General features: G+C 40.5%; 1 protein-coding gene across 1 annotated transcript in view; it reads right to left on the bottom strand.

Moving 5' to 3' along the window:
- Positions 1-16,000, bottom strand: part of oprk1 (opioid receptor, kappa 1) — a 60,451-nt gene extending 44,451 nt beyond the window's left edge. Inside the window, exons 1-2 of the mRNA XM_048528518.1 lie at positions 15,851-16,000; positions 15,424-15,691 (exon numbers count right to left, since the gene is read on the bottom strand). Coding sequence (XP_048384475.1) covers positions 15,424-15,683 — 260 coding nt within the window. The 5' untranslated portion in view covers positions 15,684-15,691; positions 15,851-16,000. The remainder of the gene's footprint in view (positions 1-15,423; positions 15,692-15,850) is intronic.
- Between the last annotated feature and the right edge of the window lie 473 nt (positions 16,001-16,473).

The raw sequence follows: 16,473 nt of genomic DNA, 5'->3' as shown, positions 1-16,473 counted from the left end.
CGTTGTATCCGGAGGTTGGTGGGGTGGTATGTGAGACCAAGGGGGATCCTCTGGGGGCGGTTGTGGCGGGGGTGGGGTGTGAGGGATGTGTTGCGGGAAATGCGGGAGACGCGGTCAAGGGTGTTCTCGACCACTGCGGGGGGAAAGTTGCGGCCCTGGAAGAACGTGGACATCTGGGATGTGCGGGAGTCGATGCCTCATCCTGGGAGCAGATGCGGCGGAGGCGGAGGAATTGGGAATAGGGGATGGAATTTTTGCAGGAGGGTGGGTGGGAGGAGGTGTATTCTAGGTAGCTGTGGGAGTCAGTGGGCTTGAAACGGACATTGGTTTCGAGCTGGTTACCTGAGATGGAGACTGAGAGGTCCAGGAAGGTGAGTTTCATATGGTCTTACTCTGAGTGGCGTCTGTTTCTTCTCTTTTTTAGATTAGATTCCCTGCAGTGTGGAAACAGACCCTTCGGCCCAACAAGTCCACACCGCCCCTTTGCAGCATCCCACCCAAATCCATCCCCCTATAAACCACACACCCCTCTACATTACAGGTAATTTAGCATGGCCGATCCACCTAGCCAGCACATCTTTGGACTGTGGGAGGAAACCGGAGCACTCGGAGGAAACCCACGCAGACACAGGGAGAATGTGCAAACTCCACACAGACAGTGACCTGAGGCTGAAATTGACCCAGCTCCCTGGCGCTGTGAGGCTGCAGTGCTAACCACTGAGCCACCGTGCTGCCCTTTCGATCTAATCTTTTATCTTCCCAGTTTCTGTTTCACAAACTATAACTTTGTACTGCAAGACTTATAGAACATAGAACATCGAACATTACAGCACAGTACAGGCCCTTCAGCCCTCGATGTTGTGCCGACCTGTCATACCAATCTGAAGCCCATCTAACCTACACTATTCCATGTACGTCCATGTGCTTATCCAATGACGACTTAAATGTACCTAAAGTTGGCGAATCTACAACCATTGCAGGCAAAGCGTTTCATTCCCTTACTACTCTCTGAGTAAAGTAACTACCTCTGACATCTGTCCTATATCTTTCACCCCTCCATTTAAAGCTATGCGCCCTCGTGCTCACCGTCACCATCCTAGGAAAAAGGCTCTCCCTATCCACCCTATCTAACCTTCTGATTATTTTATATGTTTCAATTAAGTCACCTCTCAATCTTCTTCTCTCTAATGAAAGCAGCCTCAAGTCCCTCAGCCTTTCCTCGTAAGACCTTCCCTCCATACCAGGCAACATCCTAGTAAATCTCCTCTGCACCCTTTCCAAAGCTTCCACATCCTTCTTATAATGCGGTGACCAGAACTGTACGCAATACTCCAAGTGCGGCCGCACCAGAGCTTTGTGCAGCTGCAGCATAACCTCTCGGTTCTGGAACTCGATCCCTCTATTAATAAAAGCTAAAACACTGTATGCCTTCTTAACAGCCCTGTCAACCTGGGTGGCAACTTTCAAGGATCTGTGTACATGGACACCGAGATCTCTCTGCTCATCTACACTACTAAGAATCTTACCATTAGCCCAGTACTTTGCCTTCCGGTTACTCCTATCAAAGTGCATCACCTCACACTTGTCTGCATTAAACTCCATTTGCCACCTCTCAGCCCAGCTCTGCAGCTTATCTGTGTCTCTCTGCAACCTACAGCATCCTTAGTCACTAACCACAACTCCACCGACCTTAATGTCATCTGCAAATTTGCAAATTTACTAACCCATCTGCAAATTTACTAACCCACTTATGAGCTAACTCATTGTCATCTGACATTACTTTGCTTTCTTGCTTAGAAACATTATGAACTTCCAGATGGAATTTATTTTCAAAGACCTTATGTTAAATTCTTCCATTAACACACCTCACTAAATTTTTCAAAGTCTAGTTAATCTTTCACTGTGCTATATACCTACCAAATATTATTTCCTTTTCTCCAGAAAATCTTAGAAAGTCTGAATATTTTTCCAATCTGTGGGCACTAACTCATGTGCATTGAGAACAATAATTTACACTCTGCAGTAGTCACCAGGGTAGTTTTGAGAGAGATAAGTACACCTTCAAAGCCTCCCCGCAAACACAATACTGCAATAAAATTGTCCAAAATTCTTTTGACCATTGATATTTCATAGATGTTTTCCCAAATTATTCAAAATGTATTTGAACTGCTTCCTTATTGAAGTTAGTTGTGAAGAAAATAAAGTTTGTTAAATTCAATGATATTATAAATCCTGCACAATCAGCATCTTGGGGGTTACTGTTTAGCAGAAACTGAACATTACCTGCGATATGAATATATATGGTTGCAAGACCAAATCAGAGGCCGAGAATTCTGCAGCAAACAACTCACCTCCTGACCACTGCAATGCATAAATCAAAAGAAATGGAATACTGTCCACTTATGTAGGTTACTGCAGTTCCAATAACACTCAAGAAGTTTGATGCTATCCAGGTCAAAGCAGCCATTTGATTAGCACCCAACCAGCTATCTTAAACTACACTCACTGTACCAGTAATGCACAGTGTCAGTAGTGCACCATCTACAAGATACACTGCAGCAAATCACATGCACATTAGTGTTTATTACATCAGCAAGACAGTAATCTAATTCAATTGCTTAGTAACACCGCCCATCTCTAAATTCTCCTCCAAGACACACTTTGTTATGATTTGAAAGTTTATTGCTTTTCTTCTACTATTACTGGGATAAAATATCCGACTTAGTTTCTAATAACAATGTGGAAAAATCCATCGTGTATGCTTCGCTCAGTTGTTCAAGAGCAATAAGGAATAGACAATAAATGTTGGCTTATTTAATGACACCCACATCCTGCGAAAGAATCAAAATAACTAAACACAATTGTTAAATCTGAATGATTCTCAAGATTTCCTGTCATCTTGTTTGTATAATTGAAGACTTTCTTCATTGAGTTTAAATTTTCTTGCGGCATTTTCTCTCTGGAAATCTATTCTTTTCCTTTAGCATTTTCTTGCTTTCCAATTTTTCTTATCTGTCTCTTTTATCTTGCTCTTTGGAAGTCTACTTGAAGGTTTGGCATTTAACTTATTTTTCTTTTTGGTCTTTTTCCAATTCAACTTACTTAATTTGTAACTGAATTCTACTTCACTCAACTTGCATACTGTAAGGATCACATAATTTGTCCTCAAGGTTGAAGTGCTGAACCAACCCTTCAACAATTTCTGCTTTTTTCATCCCTACTTTCAAGGCAATTCCCACCTTCTCTTCCACAGCCATTGGATAAAACCATGTTAATATAACAAGGCATTAATGGACAGGTCATCTCCTCCCAGAAATGTCCAAGCTTTGAATGTCGGCATTTTATATTATCGATGAATACAGGAAAAGTACATGCAAAATCTTGTTTATTTACACTCTGAAAAAATTCCACTGTAGCCATCCCATTTTATAGATTCTAGATTTGAATTGTACAAGTGTCTCCAATTTGTTTAAATCTCTTCTGGGATCAATAACTTTAAAAGTATAGAATTTTGCAGCAATTGACAGAAGGAATCACCTGACAAACATTCACCTTTTAAATTTATTGCAGTAAGAAACAAATGAAAATCAAAATAGACTCAACATTACTAAATTGGTAACTAGCACACTAAACTATGAACTGTAATACCATAAGGTATAGGAGCAGAGGTAGGCTGTTCAGGCCATTGTATCTGCTCTCCATTTAATGAGATGATGACTGATCTGGTAATCCTTAACTCCATTTTCCTGCCTCTACTTCAAAATCCCTGACAGCTCACACTGTTTAAGAATGTACCTGTCCCAAACTTGAATATTCCCAGCAACGGAGGTTCTATTGCCTTCTGCAGTAAAAGAATTCTATAGATCCACTACTCTCAGAGAGAAGAAATTCCCACTCACCTGTGGCTTAAATGAACAACCCCTAAGATTATGCCCTAGATTCTCCCACAAGGAGAAAAATTCTCTCGACTTCTACTGCGTCAAGTCTGCTAAGAACTTTTAAGTTTCAGGAAGGTCATTTGCCATTCTTCTCAACACCAAAAAATAGTGGACCAATTTACTCAACCCGTCCTCATACGTAAATCCCATTATGCCTAGGATCAATCGAGTGAAACTTCTCTCGATTGCCACTGAGACCATTGTATCATTCCTTAGAAAATGGGTCCAAAACTGTTCGCAGTTTCCTCGGCGTGATCTGACCTGTGTATTGTTTAATGTTAGCAAGACTTCCCTATTTTTATACTCCATTTCCTTTGAAATAAAGACCAGTAGACCATTTGACATCTCTATTACCTGCTGAATTTATATACTGGCTATTTGTATTTCATGCTTGAGGATCCCAAAATCCCTATGTTGTTGACTTCTGCAGTCTTTTCCTGTTTTGATTTGATTTATTGTTGTCACATGTACAAAGAAAAGGCAAAAAATATTGTTTTGCATGCTAGCGAGAAAAAGTACATAAGTACATTAGGGTAATAGGTCAGAATGCATAACATAGTGTTACAGCTCTAGAGAAAGTGCAGAAAAAGACCATCATTAACCTATGTAGGACCCGTTCATGAGTCTGATAACATTTAGCTTCTCAGTTGCACAACCTCACATTTTCCTACATTATATTCCAATGGTCAATTCACTTAAACTACCTATATCCCCCTGTAGACTCCTTGTGTCATCCTCATCACTTGTATTCATATCCATTTTTTTGTTATCTATAAACTTCCGGATGATACAATCACTTCCCCCATCCCAGTCATTTAAATATATTTTGTATATATTATCAGACATGATTTCTCCTTCATGAAGTCATATTACTTCACTTGATTATACTGTGCATTTCTAAGCACTACATTATTACATTCCCTGTATTTAAGTAATTTTCAAGGATACAAAACTTAAAGCATAGTACACATCAGGTTCTATTTTAAAAGATATTGCAGGTGTAAATAAAAAAAAGAGAGAAACATCACAACCTTTCAACATTGTTGAAGCAGGGTGAATGTGCCATAGACTCTTGAAGACTCAGGTAAGCTATCATTTAGTATAACCTTCACTGGAATGAATCCCTGACATTATATCTTCTGACCTTTCTCCCAATTATGTGGTAAAACCCTGTCTTTAGAGATGAAGATAAACATTTTCACCATTAAGCTGATACAGTGCGAGTGGTGTGCCTTGATGAATTGTTTATATTGCACCTAGCTTACCAGCAGGTCTCTTAGACTTAATCATTATTCTTGGCCTTGAACAAAAACAATTATGGTTGCTTTCAACGAATTTTCTTAATTTCTCATGAGATCTATTTCATGTGTGGTCCATTTTTCCATCTATGTAAGGTCGCAAGTGTTGGTTTAGACATCAAAACTCAAGGAAATAACCATAATATTCTCAAATATTCAATAATTTGATTATTCATGCTTATTTTTCTGTTTGTAAGTTTAGTTGATTGATTATTCATAATTGATTATTTTTGAGAGTCCTCAAGTTTTTTTCTTCAGAAGTGTTAAAGCTCTTCGAGTATTGATTCATACATTTCAATATCATCATCACTTAACCAAGTGGAGTTGACAAATGAATCTAAGAATATGTGAGTGTGCATTCTGAGAAATATATGAAATACACAAGCTTTAAAACTCACATGGCACCCAACTTTTCTTGTGCTGAGTGTATCAACTTGCCTCAAAGGTTATGCTGAATACCTATAGGGTGAGGGTATTAACACTGACAGAGGGACCATCCGTCAGACTTATGTACAGTGGTAAGATCATGATGTCAATCAACATGTACCATTGATACACCTGTTCAACATGGAACTTCAGGCTTCAAAAAAAAGGCTTCTTATAATCTTGATCATTTGAACAAGTATTCAGCAACGTGGTGGATCTCCTGTGGGGTGGCACGGTGGCTCAGTGGTCAGCACTGCTGCCTCACAGCGCCAGGGACTCAGGTTCAATTCCACCCTTGGTTTACTGTGTGGAATTTGCACGTTCTCCCCGTGTCTGCATGGGTTTCCTCCCACAGTCCAAAGATGTGCAGGTTGGGTTGACTGGCCATGCTTAGCTGCCCATAGTGTTCAGGAGTGTGTAGCATAGGTGGGTTATAGGGAGATGGGTCTGGGTGGGATGCTCCAGGAGTTGGTGCGGACTTGTTGGGCCAAAGGGCCTGTTTCCACACTGTAGGGATTCTATGATTCTATCAGCAACATTTAAAATGATGGTTATTTGCTTATTGATTTCTACCAGTTCTTCCAGTGGCTGCACAAGTGATTTCCAGAGTGCTTTTGAAATGCTGAAGTCTACAGCGACTAGTGTGACAACTTGAAGAAATGTGTTGTCATGTGAGGGCTGCTGTACATAATACTTGCTTCCAGCCACAAGGGCAGTAGTATAAACTTCTTATGCAATGCAGTATGACTACGAGAATGAGCTAAGCTACAAAAAAGCATGACAATTTTTTGGAAAAGAAGCAGAAGAGCTCTTTCAGGGGTTATATCTGCATAGCATGTGTTACTACCATGACAGAAAGAATGTACTGATAATCAAGTCCTATTAATCTATAATCACATCATTAGTATAAATGTTTAAATCTAATCAGTAAAATGGACAATTGGTTTCCTTTTGCTATCTAAATTGGTAGGAACTTTCACCAGATTTCATCAATAAACTCGAAATAATTAATTTATCATAACATAAAATTTATTCTGAAAACAAGTGGCAAAAGTGATAATATCTTAACCATCATCCAGAATTTGAATTACATGCCCTTTCAATTCACACATATAAACCACACACACACACACACACACACACACACACACACACACACACACACACACACACACACACAAGATTTCTGCATTTCTGCATATATGATGTTTTAAACTGCAGAAGAAAATAACACCCTCATTGATCGACAATCTGTAAAACCATGTACAGAGGCTGATGAATTCTCATCATCCTCCAGGCTTCTTGTTGACAAAATTTAATTGTAATGTACTGACGCAAGGTCTCTTAATCAAAGCCCAATATTATTAGAAATCCATCTAGATTGAGGTTTTGGATTGTAATCACAGCTCAGCTTCTTAGGGTTTGAAAGAACTTTGAAGTACTGAAGTGTTGACTTTATCAGGTTCCCACAGTCCAACCAGGAGAAAGAGACAGAAAAATCATGCAGCCTCACTGCTCCTTAGTACTGCTTTATTATCTTTTCTTCTTTTTCTTTCTGACTCCTCAGATGATTGAAGCAAAAGTTAGATCCTGCTTGTGTTATTTGGCAACCATCAGGTACAGAAGCTCCATGCTCACTTCCAAATTTCCAAATTCCGTGTTCTGGCAATTAAGTGTGAGGCTCCCTTTGCTATTCTAGAAAGCATCCAAACCGTTTAATATCTTCCAGTTTTTCCCACATAATCCATAAACATAAATATGTATTCCTGAGACATATTCATAGTGCAATTCTCCTTGATGGACCTCAGTGAAAAACAGTGTGTTAGATATCACCAACTGACTGAAGTCTGCTTTGAAGCTATGAATGAAATCACAAATGGCTGTGAAAGTGACCAAGATCGTGAATCTTTATATACCTGCCACTTTCTAAGTTGCACCAGGTAACTTTTGCAACATCTCTAATCTGGCTGCCCATGATTGGATAAGGGAGGACCCTGAGGCTCTGCACGCAAAGATTGTTAAAGGCATTTTATTCTCTTCTGTCAGGGAAATAGAGCAAGAACCTGACCCTCATAATGACTACAGGCTTCCATGTACATTGTTGTCATTGTTGGCAAACAACGTGTTGTGGCTACCGTACATCAATTCAGAGAAGGACTGCAACAGGCACGAATTTGGCTCCCATTATAACTAGCTGGTGTGACACCCAACACAGTCAATGTATCTTGGCGGCAGCTAACATGTTTGAATTATGCAGCACTGCTTTTTACCATTTTCATTTGAGCTACCACAACAAAGCAGAGGGCAGCTAGTTGTGGGCAAGGGCTATCTGGTGATCACATGACTCATGACTCCGGTATATGATCTGATAATAATACCAGTGAGCGTATTTTTGCGTACAAATTTTGAGCAGAAATAGGCCATTCAACTTTTTAATATGCTCTGTCATTCAACAATATCTGATCATTTCATGTTCACTTGATTATTGAGAATCAATCTTCTGAGCTTTAAAAATATTCAATGACCCTGTTTATACTTCCTTTCAAGGAAAATAATTCTAAAGAGTCTCAATCTTCTGTGAGAAAATGCAGCACATTGTGCAGCAAATGTGGTCTCACCAATGCTCTGTATGACTAAAGTATAACCTCCCCACTTTTGGATTCAATGCCCTTTGCAATAAACAAAGAACAAAGAACAATATAGCACAGGAACAGGGCCTTCGGCCCTCCAAGCCTACATAGATACATTTAGCCCTTCCACACCAAAACTGTCTTCACTTACAGGATCGATATCCCTCTATCCATGCCAATCACAATCTTATAAGCTTCTATCAGGTCATCCCTCAACCTCTTGCGTTCCAGTGAAAACAAACTCAGTCTATCCAGGTTGCACTGTTTACATACTGCGTCAAGAAACCTTCATGAATGGTCCTGACAAATTCTGGCCCATCCAAGCCCCTAACAAGAAGCGAGTCCCAGTCATAATAGAGGAAGTTAAAATTACCCACCACAACAACCCTGCTGTTTTTAAACCTTTCCATATTCTCTTCTCCATCTCCCACCGTCTGTTGGGACGCCTGTGGTATACCCCAGCATTATACTTTCAACCTTTCTGTTTCTGAGCTGAACCCATATTGCCTCGTTGTAGAAGTCCTCTGTTTTATTCGTCCTCATTGGACCTGTAAGATACTCCATTACTACTCGCCCACCCCTTTTACATTCCCTTCTGTCACACCTGAAACATTTAAATTCTGGGACATTTAGCTGCTAGTCCTCATCCTCAGACATTCAGCTTCCAATCTATTGGCTTTCCTAGTTACTTGCTGATCCTGCATATTAACCTTCTGTAATCCATGCACCAAGACATTCAGCTCCATCTGTATTTCAGAGCTCTGTGATCTTTCACTGTTCAGATAGGATGCTTCTTTTTATTTTATATCCTTTCTGCCAAAATGAAGAAGTTCACATTTCCCACATTATACTCATTTGCCCAATTACTTAAAGGATTCTATATTTCTTTGAAACCTCCTTGAGCCCTCTTCACCACTTACTTTCCTAATTATCCTTGTGTCATCAACAAATTTAGCAATGATACCTTCAGTCCCTTCATCAAAGTATTTCACATAAATTGCAAAAGTTCAACCCAACTCTGATCCTTGTGGTACAACACTCATTTCTTCTTGCCAACCAAAGAGCAAACATCCATTTATGCCTGATCTTTGTTTCGTCTTGGCTAATATGTCTTCTTTCTGTGCCAATGTTAGCCTTGATATGAAGAGCTCTTATTTTCTGCAATAACCTTTGATGTGGCATCTTATCAAATGTTCTCTGGAAAACTGAGTGCAGTACTTTTACCAGCTCCGCCTTATCCATTGCATATGTTTTACATTAAAGAAACCCAATAAGTTGGTCAAACATAATTTCTATTTCTCAAAACCATTACTGGTTCAACCTGATTACTATAAACCTTTCAAATTACCCTGTTGTAACATCTTTAATAATAGTTTCTATTATTTTTATCATAACCAAACAAACTAATCTGAATAGAAACTGAAAGAACTGTGGATGTTGTAAATCAGGGACAAAAACAGAAGTTACTGGAGAAGCTCAGCAGGACTGGCAGCATCTGTGAAGTAAAAATTAGAGTTAACTTTTCGGGTCTTGTGAGGTCTGAGGAAGGGGCACTGGACCCGAAATGTTAACTCAGATTTTTTCTTCACAGATGCTGCCTGACCTGCTGAAATTTTCCAGCAACTTCTGCTTTTGTTCCTTAAACTAATCTGCCTGTGGTTTCCTTCTCCTTACCTGTTTCTACATTGAATAAAGTAGTTACATTAATTAATTTCCAACTTAATCAACCCTCCCCAAATGTATGAGACTTCGGAAATTTAAAACCCATGCAAGTTCATTCATCAATAGTCTCACAACTTAACATTCACATCGCCATATTGCATGCAAAGGTTGATTAATCAAGCCCTCCTGTGCACATCTTCCTGCTTTATTTCTTCTGTGCAGTTTGTTTTAGCTACTGCAATCTGAATAATAAAATAGTTTAATTAATGGAGACTGCAGGTAGTACTGCAGGAGAGCTCCAAGCAGTTCAGATCTACAGGCCCAGTTCAAAATGCACCAGGTTGGTACTATGTAGCATAGAGATCCATGGCAGTGTGGAGGTGGTGTAGTGCAAGAAGGGTATGACAACAGCAATGTGGTATAGCAGCACCACAGATGATAATATAATTGCAACAGACCATTTCTCTCCCTCTCCATCCCCTCCTTAAAGGTCTCCAGTACAGTGTCTGAGAATCATGGAATGTTCTCCATTGTTGCACTGAAATTCACTTTACTGAATTCAGAGAGTTCAAACTCACTTCCAGAAAAGGTTTCAGCAGCTGCTCCAGTTTAAAAGCACTTCCACATTGAGAGTTGCCAGCTGGTTTTAGGTAACGTAAGCTTTTTCTGAGTGGTGGCGCGCGTGCGCACGCACACACTTGGGTATCGTGCAGTTCCCCAGTACATGTGATAACTGTGATAGGTTAATCACACAGCATGTCTCGCGTTCTTTTCGGGGTTTGTTGAGGTTTGCCCACTATGTGTTTGCATGTAATTATGACAATGTAAAACCAAAATCGTTTTTTAAAGAATAAAACACAAATTCAAAGTTTAAATTTCTAAGCTATAACAGCATGCTCCATTCAGTTGACATAATACTCAATGTTATAACCATCCTTGCAATATACCATCTGGGTCAATTGAGTATCAAAAGCAAAATACGGTTTATGCAGTGGGCATTTAGGTGTGTAGATCATATGCTTTCTTCTTGTATGCAACAGTGTTTATGTTACTCTACCAAACATTTCCAGAGACATGAACTGATGATTTTGTTATCTGGTAAGTTTAACTGCCATTAAGCCACCTGGGAAGTTTAAATTCAATTTGGTAACTAAGTCGGGAATAAAAATCTTTCCTCACTTCTAGATTGTTGTAAAATCTCATCCAGTTCATCATGGTCCTGCAGGGAAGAAAATCTCCTGTTGTGATCTGTTCTGGACTATACGTAACTCTGGGTCTGCATCAATATGATTGACTCTTAACTGTCCTCTGAAATTATCTAGTAAGTTACTCAACAAATTCAAGAAGGAGCCTCACCATCAACAACTTCTGAAAGCAGAGATAGTAAGAACTGCAGATGCTGGACAATTTGAGATAACAAGATGTAGAGCTGGATGAGCACAGCAGGCCAAGCAGCATCAGAGGAGCAGGAAGGCTGATGTTTCCTTCTTCGGAAATGGGGGAGGGGAAGGGGGTTCTGCAATAAACAGGGAGAGGGAGGAGGCGGATACAAGATGGATAAAGGAGAAGATAGGTGGAGAGGAGTCAGACAGGTCAAAGAGGCGGGGATGGAGCCTGTAAAGGTGAGTGGAGGTGGGGAGTTAGGGAGGAGATAGCTCAGTACAGGGAGGACGGACAGGTCAAGGGGACGGGATGAGGTTAGTAGATAGGAGATGGGGGTGGGGCTTGAGGTGGGAGGAGGTGGTAAGTAGGAGGAAGATCAAGTTAGGGAGGGGGGGACAAGTTGGGCTGGTTTTGGGGTGCAGTCGGGGGAGGGGAGTTTTGAAGCTTGTGAAGTACACATTGATACCATTGGGCTGCAGGGTTCCCAAGCAGAATATGAGATGCTGTTCCTGCAAACTTCGGGTGGCATCGTTGTGGCACTGCAGGAGGCCCAGGATGGACATGTCATCTGAGGAATGGGAGGGGGAGTTGAAATGGTTTGCGACTGGGACGAGCAGTTGTTTAGTGCTAATTGAGTGTAAATGTTCTGCAAAGCAGTCCCCAAGTCTCCACTTGGTTTCCCCAATGTAGAGGAGCCCACAACGGGAACAGCGGATACAGTACACCATATTAGTAGATGTGCAGGTGAACACCTGCGCATTTCCCTCCACACCCTTATCTGCTTTCCTGAAGGACCACTCTCTCTGGGGCTCCCTTGTCCGCTCCACACTTCCCTCCAGCCCCACAACACCCAGCACATTTCCCTGCAACTGCAGGAAGTGTTACACCTGCCTCTGCACCTCCCTCCTCACCCCCATCCCAGGCCCCAAGAAGACTTTCGCATCAAGCAGCACTTCCTCCCACCTATTCCCTCTTCCCACCTCAAGCCCCACCCCCATCTCCTATCTACTAAACTCTTCCCGCCCCTTTGACCTGTCCGTCCTCCCTGTACTGAGCTATCTCCTCCCTAACTCCCCACCTACACTCACCTTTACTGGCTCCATCCCTGCCTCTTTGACCTGTCTGCACTCCTCTCCACCTATCTTCTCCTCTATCCATCTTCTATCCACCTGCCCATCTCTCCCTATTTATTTCAGAACTCCCTTCCCCTCCCCCATTTCTGAAGAAGGGTCTTGGCCCAAAACGTCAGCCTTCCTGCTCCTCTGATGCTGCTTGGCCTGCTGTGTTCATGCAGCTGTACACCTTGTTATCTGAACTTCTGAAAGCAATCAGATTTGGAAAATAATGCTGATCTTGCTAAAAATGCCCACATCCCCTAACATGAATAAAAGAACAGTATCAGCCTTAAAGACATATAGCATATAGTATAGTATGCTGTGGGTGAATCATTTAATTTAATAAACCGTGTAAAATCCAATTTGGATTGATATCCTGGCAGATATTCTTAGGCGGGTAATTTTTGAGCTGACATCGAAATTGTGGACAGCCTGTCTGCACGTGGAAATATAGACAAAAATATTTTGGGGTTCAGACATTATTTGAATGTAATGATACGGCTGCAGGTGCTAAACGCAACTACACTATAGTTTGATAGTTGTGGAAGATTAAGACATAAACAACTTTTTGAACTGAGCCTGGTGGCTCAAGCAGGGGCACTCCTATCTCAGGATTCTTGTGACACAAGGAGAGACAGTGAGCATTCATCAGCAGAGAACTATAGTATTTTATGCAGAGCCCCAGTAATTCTGTCTGTGCAAATGGGAAGAACACAAACAATTTGTTGTTTATTAATTCACAGGATGTGTGCTTTACCAAAATTTAGTGTGCATCCTTAGTTATCTTTGAAAAGCTGGTTGTGAGCCAGAAACTCACAAAATAGAAAGTTAAATTTCATATTTAAGTATATTCTCACCTCAAACAGCAAGGTGTAACATTGCAACAAAAACAGAAATTGGGGAGAAAATCAGCAGGTCTGATAGTTTCTGTGAAGAGAAAGCAGAGTTAATATTTAAGTGACCCATTTTCAGAACTGATTGTATCTAGGAAAAGATGATATATATGCTGAAAACAGGGGATGAGAGGGGGTTAGAGATGGCGCAGTGGTGTGAAGAAAGAAGAAAGGAATGAGGGGATAGGCAGAGATGGAGATGGAGCTGAGAAGGAATTACATTTAGGTAGATATAGGGATTGATATTGCGCCAGGGCAAAGAAAAACTGATAATGGGCATCGTAAGTAGATGAAAATATGCTGACTGTGCTGAAAGCAGCTCATGTCATGATTGGGCTTAGATCTATAGATGAGTAAAGGCGTTCAAGTTTTAAAATTATTGAACTCAATAATAAGTCCTGAAGACTGTAGGTTCCTCAAGTGGAAAATGAGATGCTGTTTTTCCAGTCTGTGCTAAGAATCACTGGAGCTTTGCAGTAGGCTCAAGATAGAATTGTTGGCTAGGGAGCATGATGTTGTGATGAAGTAGCAGGCAACTGAAAGTTCGGGGTCATTTCTAAGACAGAATGCAGGTATTCTACAAAGCAGTTACCCAGTTTGTGTGTTGTGTATACACACACACACATATATATTATATATGCCATCTTTTGCCAGCTACTATCACCTCTGAAGATTGGTTACTGGACTCAAAATATTAACTCCACTTCCTCTCCACATCTGCTGTCAGACCTGTTGAGTTTCTCCAGCAACTTCTGTTTTTGTTCATGATTTCCAGCATCCACAGTCCTTTGTTATTTTTATGTGCAGTATTACCTTTTATGGTTATATTTAAAAATTGCAGTAGGGAGCCCTTGGACAGATGTCTCTAGGGTGACGGCAGTATTAATCCTCTCAATTTTTGACTGCTGAAATCTTGTTTTCCAGCTAAGTATAGCATGGGTAGCAGTTGACAATGCCCACCCTACACCCATCACCAAATTATTATTTTGCACCAAAGTTCATAGATGGTTAATTTCAACAGTATTTCAGTGTTAGCTAAATTGTTAAGAAAACGGGTTACTGCACACACCAGGAACTGACGACTATGCCTTCCACTTAATGGAGAAGTCGGTATTTATTGTGAGGAAACAAATTTACATGCACCATTGACAATTTTTTTTGAAAACTGCATCAGCATGTTTGTGCTTCTATGTGTTCAGAACATTAAAACAGATTTGGCTCACGTACCAACTTGAAACACAAATTATTACATCTGAAATTCAAACAAAAAATACAGAAACATTTAACGAATTAGGCAGCACTGGCGTCAAAACGGAGGTCAGATTAACATTTTGGACCGATGACCTTTCTTCAGAAACCATATGTCGTGCTCAGTGTTTCCAGTATTTTCCTGCAGTGCGCTGTATTTTATGTTTGTTAATATACTTGACATTTCTCTGTGTAAAAAAATTACCATATTCCAACATTAGCCCCCAACTAAGGTATTTTCCCAGTTCCGTCGAAAACGTATTTATTGTTCTTGAGAGAATGCTTTAGATTAATCTGTCAATCCAAAGTCAGTGCCTATTGCTCCCATTTGGGGGCGTTATAATTATAAATCAAACCGTTGTCTAAAAGAGTTCAGGATTTCATTACCACTGCTAATGCACTTGTGTTTGTCTAATTGTGTTAGAAACATGTTATTTTAAATTAGCCATTAACTAGAGAGTAATAGAGGGGACCTGGCTGAATAAATCCCAATAATCTTTGTCTGATAAGTAACAAGTAATAAAAGAACTGTACAAATTACGTTGACCCTGAATATTCCGGCTGTTCGGTGCTGTAACAACTATTAATCTACAAACTGTTATTAACCATTCACACCACTTCACAAAAAGGTCCAATTGTCCGTATTTTGCATTAAGAATTTTCCATCAAATTATTTTATTTCAACACTGGTCGCAGTCGCCAGATTTTTTTTTCTCGCACTCATGCTTTCTTCATTCTATTGGTCTTATCCCGAAAGTTTGACTTCACGATCGTTCTCGGGAATGGTGAACATGCCAGATTGAAGGGACAAATGAAATGAATTTTCTTACCTTACGATCCCATACATAACTAGGCAGTTGCCCACCGTACCCACCACAAAAATGAGCGAGTAGACAGCGGTAATACTGATGGGGATAAGGGTGTTCACTGTGTTCGTGTGAAAGTCAAAAAAATCCGTGCTGTTTTCCAAATAATATGAAGTGGTTGGGAAAGTGCTGTTTGGGATAATGCCAGGGGTACATTCATCAGAGAAGTGCAACATACATTTGGAACCCATGCCTTCTCTAGTAATTACCACTGAAGTGCCCATAGTCTCATCTATAAAAAGAATAAAACAGAAAATTTTTAACATAAAAATACAACATAATCTATATATGTATAATAAAGACTAAAACAAGTGCTTGAAGAAAATCTTAAAATATTGAACAAGTAGGACCAGGTACAGAGGCATTATTAGGGACATGAAGCAATTCTTACCCAGGTTTATCGAACAGATGAGATTGAAAACTTCTGTGTAACAGTCGATAAGTGCAGAGCAAAGATCACCGACGTGAACTTTTCCTTGTATGCAAGGTGAGGTGTGAACAGCCGGAACCCCTTGCAGCTGGATCTGCCAGCGTACAAACGTTGGAGTCGCTGCTGCAGCGCTACACTTCTAACGTAGCATCCACTTGATGACGCTCAGACCAAACGCAGCTCGATGGAGGCGGGAGCATTCAGTACGTATAAAAACCAACACCTCTTTTCAGAGTTCACCGTGGCAATGTTACATTATACGATGGAAGCTATGCTAACAGGACTAGAAGCATTTACAGCCGTTTTACTCAAATCTCGCTGTCCAACCTAATCATATTTTCCAGTTTTTCAACATCTTGGTAGATTTCAATGCATATCAAATAATTTTAAAATGTGATTCGTGCTTCCATCTGTCCAGCGATTGAGTTTGAGACCCTCACTGTCGTCTGAACCGAAAATACCTCTTCAACCTTCATTTAAACCTTCTACCAAATGCTCTGGGAGGATCACCTGACCCGAAACGTTAACTGTTTTCTCATTCACAGATGCCGTCAGACCTGTTGAGCTTTTCCAGCAACTTTTTT

This window comes from Stegostoma tigrinum, chromosome 5 (assembly GCF_030684315.1).
Source record: "Stegostoma tigrinum isolate sSteTig4 chromosome 5, sSteTig4.hap1, whole genome shotgun sequence".
Classification (NCBI taxonomy): domain Eukaryota; kingdom Metazoa; phylum Chordata; class Chondrichthyes; order Orectolobiformes; family Stegostomatidae; genus Stegostoma; species Stegostoma tigrinum.
This window is presented reverse-complemented; position numbering and strand designations above follow the sequence as displayed.